The following is a 17,112-nucleotide window of genomic DNA, read 5'->3' on the forward strand; positions in this document are numbered from 1 at the left end:
ACAATACAATTGAAACGTGATACGGGCTTTGACGCCAGTAAGCGCCATGTTTAGTGAGGACAATCTTCTCCTCCCACCTTCTGCGTGTAAAATAGAAACAAACGTATTTCCTGCTAATTGGGGTTTACAGAGAAAAATGCTTTTGCATGACAAATTCTAATAATTTCCCTGTGTCGTCCAAATATGAGATGTGAATTTCTGGGCTATTATTCCTTTAGTCTTTTAAGCAGCACAAAATGATACAGTTCTAAATTGTTTTAATTTTTGGGAAAAGAATGGACGTTAGAGCCTCATAACTCAAGTTAAATACGAATTTAGCGGATAATTGAGGAAACACAAATATAATGCATACTCCACAGAACAGATTTACAACATACTCACTAAACGAAAATAGTCTTGAATGATGCCTTTGCCTGAAGTACATTCATTTATTTATTCAAAAAACATTTGTCAGGGGGGAAAAAACACAATGAATCAGACTGATATATATCGTTGTAACTCTAGTCCACAGAAAACTAAAAAGTTTTTAGTCCATTTGTTTATTTTTTATTTTAGTATTATTATTGGTATTATAGTACATATTATGCAACATTTAAACTATTGTCAATTGAGAGGGAGAGGAAAGGGGCTTGGTCATGGATTGTCGATGACGTCTCACGTTGCCTTTCTTGTCCCCAAGTATGCTCGGCTATAATAGAACCGAGGCTGCGTCCACATACCCCGATGGGGACCATCACTCTCAATGCAATAATCTACAAATCAACAAAATCTATGCGTTCGACATCCTGCGAGGTAAGAAAAGATGTTTCTATACTTTATACATTTTTATTATTATACATTGGCGTGTAACTAAAACCCCTGTACATAAACCAAGTTGCATCTTAACTGTATCTATTTAATCTAATCTAATGCATAAGCAATTTGAAATATTGTTTAAAAGTAAATGAATAAAAAAAATAAACAATCAGCAGACAACATGTATGCCCATCTGGCATTCTATTCAGCCCTCGAAAGTACGAAACTCGAATCACCGATGCCCGTGAAGGCACCCCGTGTGGGCGCAGGGTGCCGTGTCCACAACCCTCAGACAGAGCTTCGTCTACTTCGGGCTGACGTTTGCACTGCTGCCGCTTGTTTACGCAGGTTATTTTATACCAAAATAAATAAATAAATAAACTACAATGGAAGGAGGTTTCTGCAACATCCAGGTGCTTCTCCGGGCTGCGGAGTTTTTGGAAAGAAGAGAGCGAGGTGAGTGTTTCATGACATCTGCCTTCTCAAAGGGGGAAGAAGTTGGTTATTGTTAAAACAACAAAATGCACTGCGAACGGGGTTCTGAAAAGAAGCTTATATCGCGCGTGCAAATGAATGAGCCGTCGCCCCCGTTGAGTGTTTTGCGATCGTTCAATCCCGGTTGTTCTCACCGAAAGGTTATTTTTTTTGGTCTGTTTTCTCCCTTTGACTCAGTGACCTACATATCGCTCCTATCATTGTACTCAATGGCGCCAATCCGGTCCAGTTTGAAAATGAACCGGCCGCGCTGGCGCTTTCACTCGCAACGAAAGCGAGGCAGATAAAAGCTCCAGTTTCAAGATCCGGCTAGCATTGTGCACACTGTGCCGTCTGGATTTGAAATTTCTGTCAAATTGGGCGCCGAAGGGGAATTGTATAGTCGTGAATGGTTACGTATGATGGCGCCAAAACCCCCCAGAAAACAACGTCCAGCTGATTGTGACGCAGACCGCAGCCCTGTTTTGTTCTCCTGCCCCAAGTGCAGGAACATCGCATTGTGTTCTGATTATAAGCAAACGATTTGCCTACGATCCCTTTCACCTTTCATTTAAACTGGAAACCCAAATGAGACGTAATATGACTCTTACCAAGGAAAGCAACAACAAAGAAAAGCACAAACAACAATATCCAAACTTTTGCGACAAAATAAAATGGGACAGCGCCGACTCGCGAGAAAGAGAACCGCGGTGCAGTTTCTAACGGCAGTTTATTAATGTTTCCCCTAAATCTGTCAAAGCAAGCCTCTATTTTTAATTTGCTCTCTAGATCATATGGTACCACGCCCAAGAGGCAACATTTAAAAAATATATTTTTGAATAATAATAGTCGTCACTATTTAATAGTACACCTACTTGAATTGCTTCCAGAGAAACAGCTTTACAATCAGAATTATTAGCTTTTTGTGCATTCCATCCTCACATGTAATGTTCCTCCCCTCCCTGCACAGAGGCGGAACACGGCTATGCCTCAGTCCTGCCTCTGAGTCCAGACCACCCTGACAAGAGAAGCAAACACAAGAACAGGAAGATGGCTGCAGGTGGGAATAGGTGAGTCCATGTAACTGGTGATAACTGTCACCGGGTGTGGCTGCAGAGGTCTGACTACTCGGTTTAATAGCGCTGCCATTAGCGTTGGATGTTAAAGACTGTCTGTTTCTGTGTCCTCAGGTCAGTTCACAACGAGCTGGAGAAAAACAGGTAATTATTATTGTTTTATTTTTAAGGGACGGTGGGGGGGGTAAACAATAAATACAACAGGTTTCTCAGTCATGAGTGAATGTTGTGGGAACATATGTGCAAGAAAAAAAGTGGTTATGTTTGTTTTTTTGCCTTGCAGACGAGCTCAGCTCAGGCACTGCCTGGAGCAGCTCAAGGAGCAAATCCCGCTGTCGTCCGACTCGATGAGGAACACCACCCTCAACCTCTTGAGGCGGGCGCAGCTGCACATAAAGGCAAGACGCTTCTCCCCAGCATCAAGCTGCTCCTGCGACCGTAAGGCGTGAACATTGCGTCTTAGGTTTTGGTTTCTCTTTCCTCTTTCTTCAGAAGCTGCAGGAGCAGGACGAGCGAGCAGAGCAGCTGAAGGGCCGCCTTCGCTGGGAGCAGAGGGAGCTAAGGGTCCGGCTGGAGCAGCTGCAGAGAGGCTCGGAGAGGATGCGCAATAACAGCCAGGGCTCGGTCATGTCGTCGGAGAGGTCTGACTCTGACAGAGGTGAGTGGTTCTGGCTAGAGATGTAACGGTATGAAAATTTCACATCACGGTCATTGTGTCCAAAATAATCACGATTATCGTTATTATCACAGTATTGTTGAAATGTGCTCAAAATGTGTGGGGGGGGGAAGTACTTATACACACACTGAAATCATTTAACTGAGTCTTATTTTGAAAACACAAATAAAAAAAAAACAAGAACAATTATGAAGCAGTGTTGGCAATAAATAAGTAGCAGCGACCGAACCAAAACACAAGATGCGGTTTTGCGTGCGCAGAGACCTGCAGGCGCGACCTGCCAATCGCACAAATAATATGTTGTATTTTTATCCAACATTTTTTATTTTTTAACGTTAGGTAACACTTCAGTTTACTTTATTGACAAACTGTAGGAAAGTTTAACAGACAAACTAGACATTTCCACTATTCCCCTCTAAGTCCCCACATCATGCGTTCAGATAAAGGTTAGCTTAAACTGGCTGTACAGTGGTGGGTGATGTTTACGGAGATGGCTCATCAAACTGGAAGTGTTTCCACCCTTCGCAGGGACTTTTTTTTTTATGGCATTTTCTGCTGACAGGTTGACAGGTTTCCAAAATACGGCTTTGGAACTTCGGACTTAAAAATCTCAGCAAACTTTGGACTTCAAAATCTTGTGCACTGAACTGCCTTCCGCCATGTTTACAACCAAAGATTGTACACTGCGAATGTGCGCCTGTGTCTGAGGGATTGCTCCTGCTTTTCTGAGCAATGAGCTGTAGGTTTTCAAACACGGTTTTAATGATCGTTAAAACTTGAAACAGTAATACTAACCGTCTGACTTTTTACCGCGGTTTATCATTTTACCGGTAATCGTTACATCCCAAGTTGTGACTCCTGACTCCAGTCGCAACAATGTACTAGTTAGGGTTTGTTCAGACTCGGACCGCTTCAGTTAGCAAGACTCGGGATGATGCTCCCATAAAACTTCATCAAGGCATACTCAAACTGTCCTCATTGTTTTCTAAATCAAGCTTTTATTTGAATAGAGAACGGTCTGCATGATGGCAGGATTTCAGTGGGAGCTTACTGTCAAGTTCATAATTCTTTCAAATTTAAGAGGGCCCATATTTTACTATTATGATTTACAATTGGGAAAGTGTAGTGCAGTTTAAGGAAGAGAACAGCAGGGCGAGGCGCTACCGTGCGGAGTTCCACACCCGTCAGTGGCAGTTGATTGGGCAGCATATAAAGTCATAAACAAGGCATTAGGGAACAATGCTTATCAGTGAACAAATGACAGTCATTTTAACCTCCTTTTTCCCATTTCTTTTAAAGCTAATTGACCTCAGAGACAAGCTGGAAGCATTCCGGAGGTTTCCACTACTATATTTTTATGGCTAGATGTTTGAAGGAAAGTAATGAAAAGATCATTTTGAGGTGTAGTTTAATGCAAATCAAATGAAGAGCTGAAGGTGCCTGAAAGAGCTCGCATATTGTGCAGTGAACTTGAAATTAAACAAGCAGCTCTGGAAAATACTTAGTTATTACTAGTTGTTACTAGTCAAGGGCTTTTTTTGGACTATGTTATATTCAGTTTTTATATATCCAGTGTGTACAAACCAGTCAAAGGAACCCCCATGCCCCTGAAGAACAAAAAAAAGTCTGTGGTTAAAATCTCTACAAATGCTTGACTTAAGAGATGTTCCAGGATGGTCTAATAGTCAAGATCTCTTTGACACAGCGGTCAAAGAGGCTTTGAAAAAATGACAATTATAATTGAATTCCTGGGATTACTGCCTTTTTATGAATCATGTTTCTTGACCTATTTAGGCCTATGTTATATTTATGTGGTTGCTTTATAATAACAGCATTCACTTTGACTCAAACGTACATGTTTGGCTGTTTCCCTAACAGAGGACGTGGAGGTTGACGTGGAGAGCATTGTGTTTGAGTGCGTGGACTCTGATGGACTGGGCATCACGCACGAGGCCGACCACTGTTACTCCAGCATGGACAAAGCCTGGCTATGACGGCCGCACGGTAACTAGTTCACTGTCGGGCGACGGCACGGAAGAGGAGAAAACATTCCAAAACAATAACAGCAACAAGATTGAGGAACAGGGAGAATGGACAGTCATTTTACTGTACAACTGAGCACATTTATTTTTTTTTTATTTTTTACAGGAGATACTTTTTCTTTTCTTTTTTTTTTTTCAAAATCATGTCAAAAAAATCAAATAATATTTTTTACCAGTGAATTTTGTCCATTTGCACTGAATAGCAGTAAGAAAATTCACTGGGATGAGACAGACAAATCTTCACATCAATTGTTTTCTGGCATCATCCTTGTGTTGCAGTTCTTCCCCCCCCCCCAAACCCTTTTTCAATTATTTGTCTATAACAGCTTGTTAGAATCCCAAAACGGGGCCTAATGTATTGTTTATCACAGAGTATCTTTAAAGGGTCCTGGCTTGAATCAAACTCCTCCTAACATTCTTTACACTTTACAGGCACTAACTCTCTATTTATTTTCATTTTCTTCAAACTGTAGCAGCTGCTGTGAATCAGCCCTCTAGTGGGTGTCGAAGGCAATTGCACTGCCGACTCACAAACGCAAGAATGTCAAATGAAACAAATAAGTAATTACAGTGACGGGTTACTTTGGGGAAGAAAAAAAATCACTACTATGCTTGTCAGGGAGGGGCGCTCTCTCCGTCTGTCGACTCGGCATCGTTGCTCCGCGGCAGAGATGTGAAGACTTTCGAAATGTATCGATGGAACAGCCTCGTGCGAGTCGAAGTGAAAAGGCGCAAGTACTTTCACATCGAATGGCAGGAAGCGACAGCTAACCAAAAGCATGGGTGATGGTGGTGGAATCCAGTAGCAGCTCAGTCTAAACTGCTTTGACCAGCACGCACTTAAACACGAATCTGCTCTTTTTTTTTCTTTCTTTTTTTTCCTGTTCCTGTCATTGCTACACGAACTCAGTCGTATGTACCGATTTCTTCTTCTTTTTTCCCCCCAACTCATCTGTTGCACAAAACCTCACATTGCACTTGTTTGGTTTGAGAAAGATCATGGGTAAATCAGAGCTAACTGACCGCGTCTCAGCATTCACACATAGAAACTCGGTAACTGACAAATACTCAGTCTGCACTTGATCATGGGCTGATGCAAAAGACAGTTACACTTCACTGCCATCTCCATGCAGCATATTTCTGCTAAGTATTCTTTATCACTGTGCACTTGTGTGCTTCTGCATTTGTCATTTTGAATGATAATGATGCATGTCACCATTCGGGCAGGTCGTGTCTAATAATTTGGGGATTTATGCTGCATTTACAAGAGTGTATTATATTCATTGCTATGTATTTAATGACTGAAGGTGCTTTTTTCCCCTCCTTCACTTTTGTATATGCAAGATGCCTTATCTTTTATTTTTTACGTATGCATTCATCTGTCTTTCCGCCCAGTAATATTATGTAGCATTTTTATACTGGTGTAAGCTCTTTTTTTTTCTTTTTTTTTTAATGAATAAATATTTTCTATATTTACATGTTTTTGTGAGGGATTCATTTGAGGAATCTAGGAATGAAAACATTCAATACTATTGCACTATTGTTCCTGCTACTCGGAGCCGGAGTCTGGTTCGAAGCAGGACTCTGGTTCACATTGCCGGCAGTAAGTCAGCCTTGTTCCCAGTGCGTGTTGGACTCCGGCAGGGCTGCCCTCTGTCACCGGTTCTGAGAATCTGAGGATGAGAATCAGCACCTCCAACTCTGAGGGGGTCCGAGGGCTGTGGTTCTCGACCGGAAAAGATGGTTTGCCCTTTCCGGATCGGTGGAGAGACCCTGCCTCAGGTGGAGGAGTTCAAGTATCTCAGGGTCTCGTTCACAAGTGAGGGAAAAGATGGAGGCGTCTGCAGCGACGCGGTCACTGTACCGATCTGTCGTGGTGAAGAAGGAGCTAAGCCGAAAGACGAAGCTCTCAATCTATGTTCCTACCCTGACCTATGGTCACGAGCTTTGGGTAATGACCAAAAGAACAAGATTGCTAAAACAAACGAGTGAGACTGACTGATACTGGAGGGACTACGTCTCTCTGCTGGCCTGGGAACGCCTTGAGGGCCTGCCATATGAGCTGGAGGAGGTGACTACGGCCATGGAAGTCTGGACATCTCTTCTGAGGCTGCTGCCCCCGCAACCCGACTCCAGATAAAGCGGCTGGATGGATGGATGGATGTTCCTGCTATTATTTTCAAAATATTATAAGTGCTTACATAAGTGTCGTCCAGCACATTCTGATACAAAAACATCACAAGCACCAGGGTTACAAAGAAACTATTTATTGACGAGATGTTATTTGATAAAGAGCACATTGTTGCTTTAGTTGCATCGTCAGACCTACGCTGATTGTACAATACGAGATGTCATTTCTAAACTTACAAGGGTTTTATATTGTAGACAAAAACATAAGGTACTGCAACCATGTTACAATATCAAAGGGTCCAGGTGCTTTTTTTCTGATTGGCAACAACAGTCCCTCCTTCCATTACTTAATTCCACTTTCAGTCATTCTCTGCAGGATGATTAAGGTGTGATTAGGTGAAATTAATAATTAAAAAAACACAATAGCAAAAGAACATACATACATCTGAGGTAAATCATATGTGGATTTGTATTAAACGCTATGCAGTATTTGGATCATAACTTAGTTGAAATAATTAGACATACTGAAAGGAGCAGAAAACAATGGGCACAGAGGGCGAGCACAGGTCTGAGGAGCAGTAGCAGGGTTGGCAAGTTGACACTGACAGCCATATGAAGCTTTTCCTACAGTCTCTACCTGCTGCAATTACTGAGACAGTCTGTCTTGCAAGTGATTCAGTGTAATGCAAACAGTGAGGCTGAAACAGGCTTTTTGAAGCCAGCTCAGGCCTTTCATGGTCCACCCAACAGTTCGGCGAGAGTCTTCCTCATAGAGGCTAGACTGGGATCAGCTAGTTGTACCCGAGCAAAAACGATGAGAGATGGGCGCAACAATAAATCTGTCCCACTGACGGCAGCAAAGGAAGTTATGGTTGTTCTTCACACGTATTGTTTCTTCTGCGCGTGTGAAGCCAGGTCTTTGGCCTTCTCTTTAGCTGCCAGCGCCGTCTCTCTCGCTCGCTCCGTGGCCGTTTCGGCTAATGTCCTTGACCGAGTTTCACCTGAGGGGGAAACAGTTGCAGTTGCGGTTGAAGAGACGTGAAGTGCAAAAAAATCAACAACAAGAAACAAAAATATGTGTCCTTAACACTTGCAAACTCAATATCTTGTATATATGTCAACTGCTTTTTTTTTGCATATAAAGGAAGCACAAACATCAATAGAGTATTATATAGTATCATTACATAATAGAATATACATTTTTATTTTTATTTGGATAAAGTCGAGAAAAGATAAAAGCCTTGTACTTAAATGAGGTAATAAAAACATACAGAGCATGTCCACTCATAGGGAGCCACCCACAGCAGGCAAGAACAGACCTGCTCAGGGCTTGTAGATTTTACCCTGATCTCACAGCTTGCGTAGAGAAAAGTGCTGTGTCTCAATTCAGGGTCTGCACCCTTCACACCGAGTGTCCTCCGTCTGAAGGAAGCGTTCTTCGAGTACCCAGCCTAGAAGGACGGACCAAACCCCGCCTCCTCGTAACCACTCGGGACGGTCTAGCCTTCGGCGTATTTCCTCGTTTCGTCACCGCCGTTCCCTCTGGCTGGTGATGTTTTTATAGTATCAAGCTAACCATTGGTTTGCCATCTAACGATGCCGTTGGATGATCAAATAAGTAAAATCCCACGTTAAAAACTGGATACTTTATGTGAAACTTCAATATTTAAATTTATATGTTGTGTCTTAACCAGTACATGCCGCTAATTTCAGCTGACTTCCCAGGATCTCACGATGCTTTGCAGCAGCACGCAAAGCATCATGGGATACATAAGTACGCGAAGGATAGTAGCGGTGCATCCTTGGAATCGGCTAAAACGAGTGCGTATTTCCGAGTACGCATTTTGAGCGTCCTAAGCACCCTTGGGAATTGGGAACAGCCTTCGCGCAGTGCGATGACGCAACTTCCTTTCAAAATGCGTACTTCAAGGATGCAGACCCTGAATTGAGACACAGCAACGGTGTGAGATCAAGCTGGACACTCAAAATTAGGGTTTAACCTGCTAACTTTGACATACTACTAAATCTTTCACCCTGTGCTGTTAACTCGAGTGTTGCTTAAAAAAAAACCTACCTTGCATTTTGGCCAGAACAAATTCGAAGCCCTTCATGGTCTTTGTAATACTGTTTTTGAACCTTGCGAGACCAAATTCCTGAGAAGACAAAGTGACAGGGGCAACAAATATGTAAATCAACTGTGATGTCCACTGACATTCGCCCCCCAAAAAAAAAGAAAGAAAGCCACCACTAGCTCGTCCACACCAGACAACCAGTGTGCCAGCAATCATTTGACAGCTGAAGTCTTGGCAGTCTTTGCAGACGACCTGAACTTGAACCAGCTGCTGTATTTTCACGTCGTATTATGTTACCAGTTAGTGGATGACAGATCATCAAGCCCTGCCTTTGGAGGAGAAAAAAAAGGTGGTCCACTCTCTCCAGACTAATAAGTGTTTTCCACTTTACTCTACTGACCTGAATACCCCGAGTGAGCCCGTAGACATTGGAAGAGATCCAAGCTTCTCTTTTTATATCGGTCCAGCTACCATTCTCAGGATTAATTCCGTACTTGCACCGCTCCTCTACCGACTGCGGGACAGAGGCAAAACAAACACAGGCATTGTGAAGTCATGCTTTAGGGTCTATGCGTTGCAACGCGCCTATCGCTGTGGTACCATGAGGCGAGCGTGGCTGATGTTCCATGTGAATGTGGTCATGGTCCTTTTCTGAGGGTCTACAATGGAGTCCTCAATGATGTATGCTGAGCTGGCCATGTGCTTTGGGAGGTAGCGCTCCATCCAGCGAGGCGCTCGACTCGTTTTGGTCAACAGGCGTCTGGAAATGAGGCAGTTTGTTGGGGTAACTTCTCGGAAAACAATGTCCTCCGTCAACACATGGTTACTGTGGGCACAGAGGGGAAGATCAAAGAATAAGTACAGTGTTTTATTGCAGAACATATTTAGATTTAAACTATGACACTGAATGTTTCTCCTATCTCTGCCGATTCATGAATGTTACTTTTCAGAGTAAAAGCATATTCTCTTTGTAAACTTTATAGTACGAAGGGGAAAAAAATAGCAGATTCCGCTATTACTGCAAAACAGGAAAACGTTGTTGATTTTCAGCACGTATTTTCTGTTTGTGATAACTCACAGGTTGCTCCACACTAAGTCCAAATGAAGTTGTGGACGCAAAGAATTTAATTCACTAAAATGCAGAGAATTGCTCTGTATAGCAGTTTAGTGTCATTAGCGTCTTTATAGTGTGTTTCACTGCAATGGATACTACTGTTTTGTAGTGTATTCAGGAATACACTACAAAACAATCCTTTAATCAGATGTGTGTGTTTGGTGACATCATTGATAAAAGGATCCAAATTCTAGTTTGGTTACAGTTTACTGTCTGGATGCAGTGACTCTGTGCAGAGGCGTGCTGGGATTAGTGTACGGGGAGGTGATCCCATATATTATGTAACACTGTTGGAACAGATAAGTTCACGAGAGGAAGGGTCAAGGTGGCCAGAGCCAATACTACTCACCTGAACGGGTTGGGATAACGTTGCCAGAAAGCGATGCAAACTTGGTCCCATGAGCTTTTCAGCAAGCCCATGCAGCAAAAATATTTCACCATTGTTCCGTGTGTTTACACAAGACAATACCCTGTAGACAGGCATACATGCAAATAAGTTAAACTAGTTTTCTGATCATACGCGTTAGCACGGCTCAAGTAAGGCCAGTATGTAAAAACACCGGAGTGACAAAAATGATAATCACCATTTACATGATCTTATCTTCATTTCATGCGACACAACCGTCAGTAGTACAAGGCACACTTTTCCGAACGAATGTCTGTCAGTGGGTCAATTCACGAAATAACCACGCAGAGACACTGTCTCTATCTTCGCCTCTACCTAATAATGTTTTTAAGACCCGGAACAGCTATTCTGAAAACGAATATCATCAAATAAGACGTTGCGATCAACTGTCACGTCCGCACTCCTCCGCTTCCTCTTTTAGCATTAGCATTAGCATTGGCACGATGCGAACCTCAACTATGAATGAATGGGGCGGCTATGCTTGCGATAGAAAGTCCATTCCTTTTCCATCGCGTATCACAGTCAAAACCATTTACCTGTATGACGTGAACATTCAAAGGAGAAGTATATACATCTTATACTCCTGTCGCGCTGAGCTCCACCGACAGCTCATGTCAAACGTGCGGCTGACTGGGAAAGTGACGAAGAGAAGGTCAAACGTTTGAGTCACATCCGGTTGGTCGGCGCGTATGATACTCTCTGACAACGCTAGAGGGCAGCATGTGACTGAGCGCAGCCTTGTAGCACTTGATGGGAGTGGGGGGACTGAATGTATATCGTTAACGTTGGTTTTTGAATCCCAACATTTATTGATTTCATATCAAGTTTTTAACGAATAGAGAAGGAAGCGACAACGTAAGGGCACAGGTTTACATGTTTCTCTTCGTTAAGTGGTTCTTGTAGTTACCCCCCCAAGAGATCCAGGAGGTAGAGGCGTTGCCTCCTGGATCTCACCTTTAAAGCAAATTAATTTAAGCAATATTTTTAAAGCCAGATTATGATGTATTCAAAGAATTTATGAACTTTGATTTATCTTAAGAAAAAACCCCCGCAGGCCTTTGACCTTGAAAGAACAGGTACAAAAAATGTATAAGGTATATCAGTGTGTAATGTATATAAGGGTCTCTCTTTCAATAATGAAGAGGAAACAAAGCAGTGAGGCATACAGCAAGTATTGTGAGTCAAAACAAGAAACACATAATTATTAATAATAAATCACACCACCGCAATGTACACTTGTTCATTAAATGCTTTATTGGACAACCTGCTGTGTTTATTCTCAATTTAAAAGAGAAGAATCAGGTTTATATGTAAGAACTTTAGGTAGCTGTTTTATTTCACTCTGTAGTCTTTCCACAAACACAGAGATGTGTTTAGCAGCAAAAATAGTAGTTAACATTTTGATTTTATTAAAAAACAAAAGACACATGCACCAGTTCAGAGGCGGTCTTTCCCCAAAGGGTTTGGATAGTTTAGCAATATACAGTATTGCACACATTCTTTAATTTTTATAATGCTGTCATTTTGGTTTTGAGACCATCTGGCAAACATTAACGATATTCACATCTTAATTGTATCCTTCATCATCATCATCATCATTTGAAATAATGGCAGAAGACCAAATTCCACCTAATGGATAAATCACCTTACAGAAGTCTGCTATGCGTGGCTTCTAGTTGAGCCTTGTACCTGTATTCACAGTGAGAAAAGCACAACGGATATTTTAGCAGCCGCATGTATTTTGTCATTTGGGAATGTGACTTCTTCTCAAGAATCCTTTGGCACCCTCTTAGCAGCTGCACACATTCCTTCGTTCCCTGAACATGGGTACCAAGGACTTCTTCTTGGAGCTTCGCACATTTTTTCCCCCCATTCATCAAAAGCATGGAGGCTGGCAGCACAGAACCTTTTCCAGGTGAATACAATTAACTCCCCGGTTGGACAGAAAATTAGCAACAGCATCCATTGTATTCTTGGTAAGTGGAGCAAATGTTATCCGGTAAGACTGCTGGAAATTAGATTAGCGGTTGGAGTGAAAATGTGAAATCACGCAAATGCTTTTGAAGAGCCAGTGAAATGAACAGTCCTGCCATGTCATGCCAATTCCTACACTGCGCATTAGACAACATAGGCCATTGATGGAGAGAATGCTGTGCAGAATTCATTTGACACTGGACAATAACAGTTCTGCATTTACGTACTTTACACTTTACAGATAATTGACACCCAAGAAAACATCCAGAATAGATACTTAAATAGGAACGACAAATATTTTTTATTTCGTTTTTTTTTCCTCCCCCATTGGAACCAATCACGTAGGAGACAGAGCCTTGAATAAAGCAATTAGCATGCACAGTCTTGAGCCCTCTTGAGTGGCATCGACAGGCTGAAGCTCTTGACTGCTCTTGAACCACATGTGTGACAAGCCCAAGTTGCGTTCGTCTTTAATCAGTCGGATTCACCGGCCTCAAACTCAAACGGCGGTCGGGGGGTGTCCGCTGTAGCGGCCGTTCAGCGTCAACCCTCGCAGGGAGCGCGTCCTGAACGAGCCCTCCGGGTGGAATGAGTCCGGCTTGTCTTCGCAACGCAGCACCATGAGGAAACCGTTCCTGTAGTTTTTATTCATCCAGCCGTACAGCAGCGGGTTGGTGAAAGTCGAGCACATGGCCACGATGTGGAACACCGTGTAGATCAGTTTGTACTCCTTCAGCCTGAGCGCGAGGTCAAGGTCGCTGGCCAGCTGGATGACGTGGAACGGCAGCCAGCAGATGGCGAACACCACCACCACCAGTGCCAGCATCTTGGTGGTCTTCTTGCGGCGGTTGATGCCATCGTTGCGGCTGGACGGGCTGACGTGGTTCTTCAGCTTGACCCAGATGCAGATGTAAGCATAACTGATGATGGCTAACGGGATAATGTACTGCAGGAGCAGCATGGTGAGGCTGTAGATGACGCCGTCCCTGCTGGTGCCGTTGGGCCAGTTCTCCGAGCACACGGCGATGTGCAGGTTGATGGACGGGATCTCCTCGTGGCGGTACTCTCGAAAGATGGCCAGTGGCGCGGCCAGGACGGCGGACATGGTCCAGGTGACGGCCATGATGAGGAAGCTGGAGTGCCAGGTGAGGCGCCTGCCCAGGTGAAAGACGATGCAGCGGTAACGCTCCAGGGCGATGACCGTCAGGGTCAGGATGGACACGTGCACGCTGAGGGCCTGGGCGAAGGGCACCATGTGGCACAGCACGGCCCCGAACTTCCACTCGTCCAGCAGCGTGTAGACCAGAGTGAAGGGCAGGCAGAGGGTGTCCACCAGGAGGTCCGCCAGAGCCAGGTTGGCGATGAAGAAGTTGGTCACGGTCCGCATGGTCCTGTAGCGGATGATCATGTAGATGACCAGCGCGTTCCCCAGCAGGCCCAGCAGGATGATGAGGGAGTAGGCGGTGATCAGCGTGATCTGGACCCCCAGGTGCTTGGTGATGTCAGTGTGGAAACCGGGCGGGTACAGACCCATGCTGTCGTTGGGCAGGATCAAGGAGTCGGCGTCGGGGGCCTCGGCTTCGCTCGAGCCGTTGGTGCTGTCGGGGGGGCTCATTTTACCTCGATCGAGAGTGAGACTTTACAGACACCTGGAGAGAGAAGGAAAATGATTTGACTGATGGGCCAAACAGGTGGCAGAGAAGAGGGGGAGACACATAAGTCAATACAACAGTTCTGAGGCTTTTCAAGTATGGCTCTTTACTACCCGCAGCCTTGGTTTCTCGCCAGTGCCAGCTCCACTGTGGCCCATCCTCTGCAGGTTCCCCCAACAACCAAAGTACTTTCTAATACCGAGATAAGAGCGCCATCCATCCCTCGCCGGCTCCACAGGCAGAGACGGCCACCTTCCCCACATGAACGCCTCACCAGGTTAAAGGAAGAGCTCCCAGAAATTGATAAATAGGTAGCAGTACCCCCGCAGTGGGACTGTGTATGAGCAGCGGATGATCCGGCGAGTCACTCTGGCTCTTCGCAGTAAAGTAGGGAGTAGAAAACACATGCAGGTGACATTGACCTTTCCCCCTTTTCAAGCACGGAATGAATTGCAAAAGCTCAGACTCAATTCAACTTTTGATGAAACACACCGCTTGGCATTTAATTTTTAAATAATAATTAATTATTTCATTATCGTCTCCGAAGCATAATCCAAAGAGTGGTTGGGATTTTAAAATACCATACTGATATAGAGGAAATTTAATTTTTCTTAAATGAGGGAAATATAAGATCGCAGTCTGAAGCATGAGATAATGCTGTAATGAATGCTGCCTGATTAAAAGAATAATTACCGCTGATTGGTTTGGGAAAGTGGATGTTCTTGGGGGGAGAAAAAAAAATGAAAAATGGAATTTGCTACAAGTGTAAAATCAGCCCTCTTGTTCCAGAATGTTCCCTCCTGAAACAGACCTTATTACCGCTGACAAACATTTACACTGAAAATGTCCTTGCCGGCAGCCTTGTTACAGGCAACCTGGGCAAAGCCTAGATTGGTTTCCAAAGGAGCTGGATGCTTTAAAGGCTGAAAAAAAAAGGAAGACGGCTGATCCAAAGCTACGGTGAAGGAGGCAGACGGCTTGTTTGCAGTGTGCATCTCATTAAGTCAATGTTGCGTATTATGCTTAAATTCTGCCTGGGACACGCATTGTTTTTACGTAAATACTACTGTTAGGATACTTATAAATTGATAGTTATTCTTAATCATTTTACCCTAAATCTTCTGTTGACTACAGAGGGATCAGCTAACAACAATACAGGCTTTTTATGTCCCGTCTGCAGCTCAAGAAAAGTGCTGATTAAATTAACTGAAAACAGTCCAAAGACTGTGAAAAACATTTGTATATGAGATTTCTTTTTCACAATCCCTGAGATTTAAAAACAAGACCAGAGTGTGCATTCATGCTTGAGCGCTGCCACTTCCTCAGATCTCTTTATGGAATTACTGAGGCAAAGAGGACATTGGTTAGTGAGAGGGCATCACTTTGGCGACAGACACTCTGGACTCTCTGGGGAGCATTCGGCCCAATTTTCTTTTTCAGCCATTGCCCACACTTTAAGGTTCACACAGGTCTTTGCCTTCTTCTCATGTTGTGCACAGGTGCCTCCATTTACCGTGGTGGGAACAATACAAATTCTATTTTTTGCTCCACCGTTTTGACGCTTATTTAACACGCTCTTTTCTCGGGGTGATTCTATATGAATCATCAGACATAATGTTGTCTCTGCAACAGACTAACAGAGGTCTGGACAACAAGTGGGTGAATTCCTCCTACCCTCCACGACGCCCCCAGAAATAAAACATAAAAGGATCAGGGGTGCACAAGAGAAGTGAGTAAAGAAGATAGATCACATAATAACACGCATAACAGTTCTGTGACCGAAGGCGGCTGGCTGACTTCGCCGGCTGGCTGGCTGGCTGGCTGCTCCAGATCTGGCCGGCCGGGAGTGCAGCCCGCCTGTGGGAAGCTGTCACCACATGTTGGAGATCCATCAAGTGGACTCCGGGCGACGTGCGCACTTTACGAGGCGTCAGTAAATTTGTCAAAGCAGCCTCTTTCTCATCGGAGATGGCAGCCAGTGACTTGAGGCGAGCTGGAAACTGTAAACATACACCTGCCGGAGCCGAGACGGATGGAGGGGAAGCTACAACTTCTTCTCAAAGCTATTGAATCAGAATGAAGGTGCACAAAATGCACCCCCACTCAATAGCACCCTCATTGTGCGTAACTCCGAGATGGTTTCTTCAACTTGGTGATGGTTGCGCATCCGCCCTGCACACAAACAAACTCCACGGCTCATCCACAACCCCGTTCAGGCACAACACGCTGCGTTATTTAGACACTTGTTCGTTCAGATCCCTTCCTTTACTTCTTCTTCCGTGTTATTAAAAACGACCCCCTCGCATCCAAATTACGCACATGTCACAGTCCCAGCACCAAGTTGCGCAGTCACAGGGGGGGAAAAAAGAAAGGAAATCAAGAGCCATCGCTTCCAGATAACATCAGGAAATCAAAGACTGCAGGGATCCTTTGGAGTCTTTGAAAAATAATTAAAATAAAAATAAATGTATGAATGAACCAAACAGTCATTCACCCACCTTTTCTTCCTGAATCTTGTTGTGCAGGCGAATTGACTTGAGCCGACAGTAGTGGGGGATCCCGAAGCTCCTCCCAGGCTGCGGCGCGTGTAGTGCGCATCTTACAGCTGGAGCGTGCGTCCCCGGGATCAGCTCCACCGGATCCTAAACGAGCGTCCTCATCAGTGCCAGCAGCAGCAGCTCCAGCAGCAGCAGCTATAGCG

The 17,112-nt window shown here is 44.1% G+C and overlaps 3 protein-coding genes across 3 annotated transcripts; 1 reads left to right on the forward strand and 2 right to left on the reverse strand.

The window, feature by feature from the left end:
* The first annotated feature begins 1,065 nt into the window (after window positions 1-1,065).
* mxd3 (MAX dimerization protein 3) lies at window positions 1,066-5,354 on the forward strand. Its single transcript, XM_076013127.1, has 6 exons — window positions 1,066-1,251; window positions 2,240-2,339; window positions 2,460-2,489; window positions 2,629-2,743; window positions 2,838-3,003; window positions 4,900-5,354. The coding sequence occupies exons 1-6, from the start codon at window positions 1,182-1,184 to the stop codon at window positions 5,013-5,015; spliced, it is 597 nt and encodes a 198-aa protein (XP_075869242.1). The 5' UTR covers window positions 1,066-1,181; the 3' UTR covers window positions 5,016-5,354.
* A 1,960-nt stretch (window positions 5,355-7,314) lies between these two features.
* prelid1a (PRELI domain containing 1a) lies at window positions 7,315-11,479 on the reverse strand. The gene is made up of 6 exons (XM_076013126.1): window positions 11,322-11,479; window positions 10,729-10,849; window positions 9,866-10,091; window positions 9,666-9,779; window positions 9,268-9,346; window positions 7,315-8,194 (listed from the first exon to the last, which is right to left on the reverse strand). The coding sequence occupies exons 2-6, from the start codon at window positions 10,818-10,820 to the stop codon at window positions 8,073-8,075; spliced, it is 633 nt and encodes a 210-aa protein (XP_075869241.1). The 5' UTR covers window positions 10,821-10,849; window positions 11,322-11,479; the 3' UTR covers window positions 7,315-8,072.
* A 719-nt stretch (window positions 11,480-12,198) lies between these two features.
* Window positions 12,199-17,112, reverse strand: npy7r (neuropeptide Y receptor Y7). The gene is made up of 2 exons (XM_076013122.1): window positions 16,910-17,112; window positions 12,199-14,408 (listed from the first exon to the last, which is right to left on the reverse strand). The coding sequence occupies exon 2, from the start codon at window positions 14,372-14,374 to the stop codon at window positions 13,259-13,261; it is 1,116 nt and encodes a 371-aa protein (XP_075869237.1). The 5' UTR covers window positions 14,375-14,408; window positions 16,910-17,112; the 3' UTR covers window positions 12,199-13,258.

Source organism: Nelusetta ayraudi, unplaced genomic scaffold (assembly GCF_046127955.1).
Source record: "Nelusetta ayraudi isolate G7.1 ecotype Tasmania unplaced genomic scaffold, CSIRO-AGI_Nayr_v1 ptg000143l, whole genome shotgun sequence".
In the NCBI taxonomy this organism is placed as follows: Eukaryota; Metazoa; Chordata; class Actinopteri; order Tetraodontiformes; family Monacanthidae; genus Nelusetta; species Nelusetta ayraudi.

Coding starts and splice junctions, on each gene's coding strand:
- mxd3 (XM_076013127.1), top strand. CDS start 1,182: ATGGAAGGAGGTTTCTGCAACATCCAGGTGCTTCTCCGGGCTGCGGAG. Junction 2,744..2,837: donor GGGCGCAGCTGCACATAAAG/GCAAGACGCTTC, acceptor CTCTTTCTTCAG/AAGCTGCAGGAGCAGGACGA. Junction 3,004..4,899: donor GAGGTCTGACTCTGACAGAG/GTGAGTGGTTCT, acceptor TTTCCCTAACAG/AGGACGTGGAGGTTGACGTG.
- npy7r (XM_076013122.1), bottom strand. CDS start 14,374: ATGAGCCCCCCCGACAGCACCAACGGCTCGAGCGAAGCCGAGGCCCCC.
- prelid1a (XM_076013126.1), bottom strand. CDS start 10,820: ATGGTGAAATATTTTTGCTGCATGGGCTTGCTGAAAAGCTCATGGGAC. Junction 10,092..10,728: donor CGTTATCCCAACCCGTTCAG/GTGAGTAGTATT, acceptor CTGTGCCCACAG/TAACCATGTGTTGACGGAGG. Junction 9,780..9,865: donor TCAGCCACGCTCGCCTCATG/GTACCACAGCGA, acceptor TCTGTCCCGCAG/TCGGTAGAGGAGCGGTGCAA.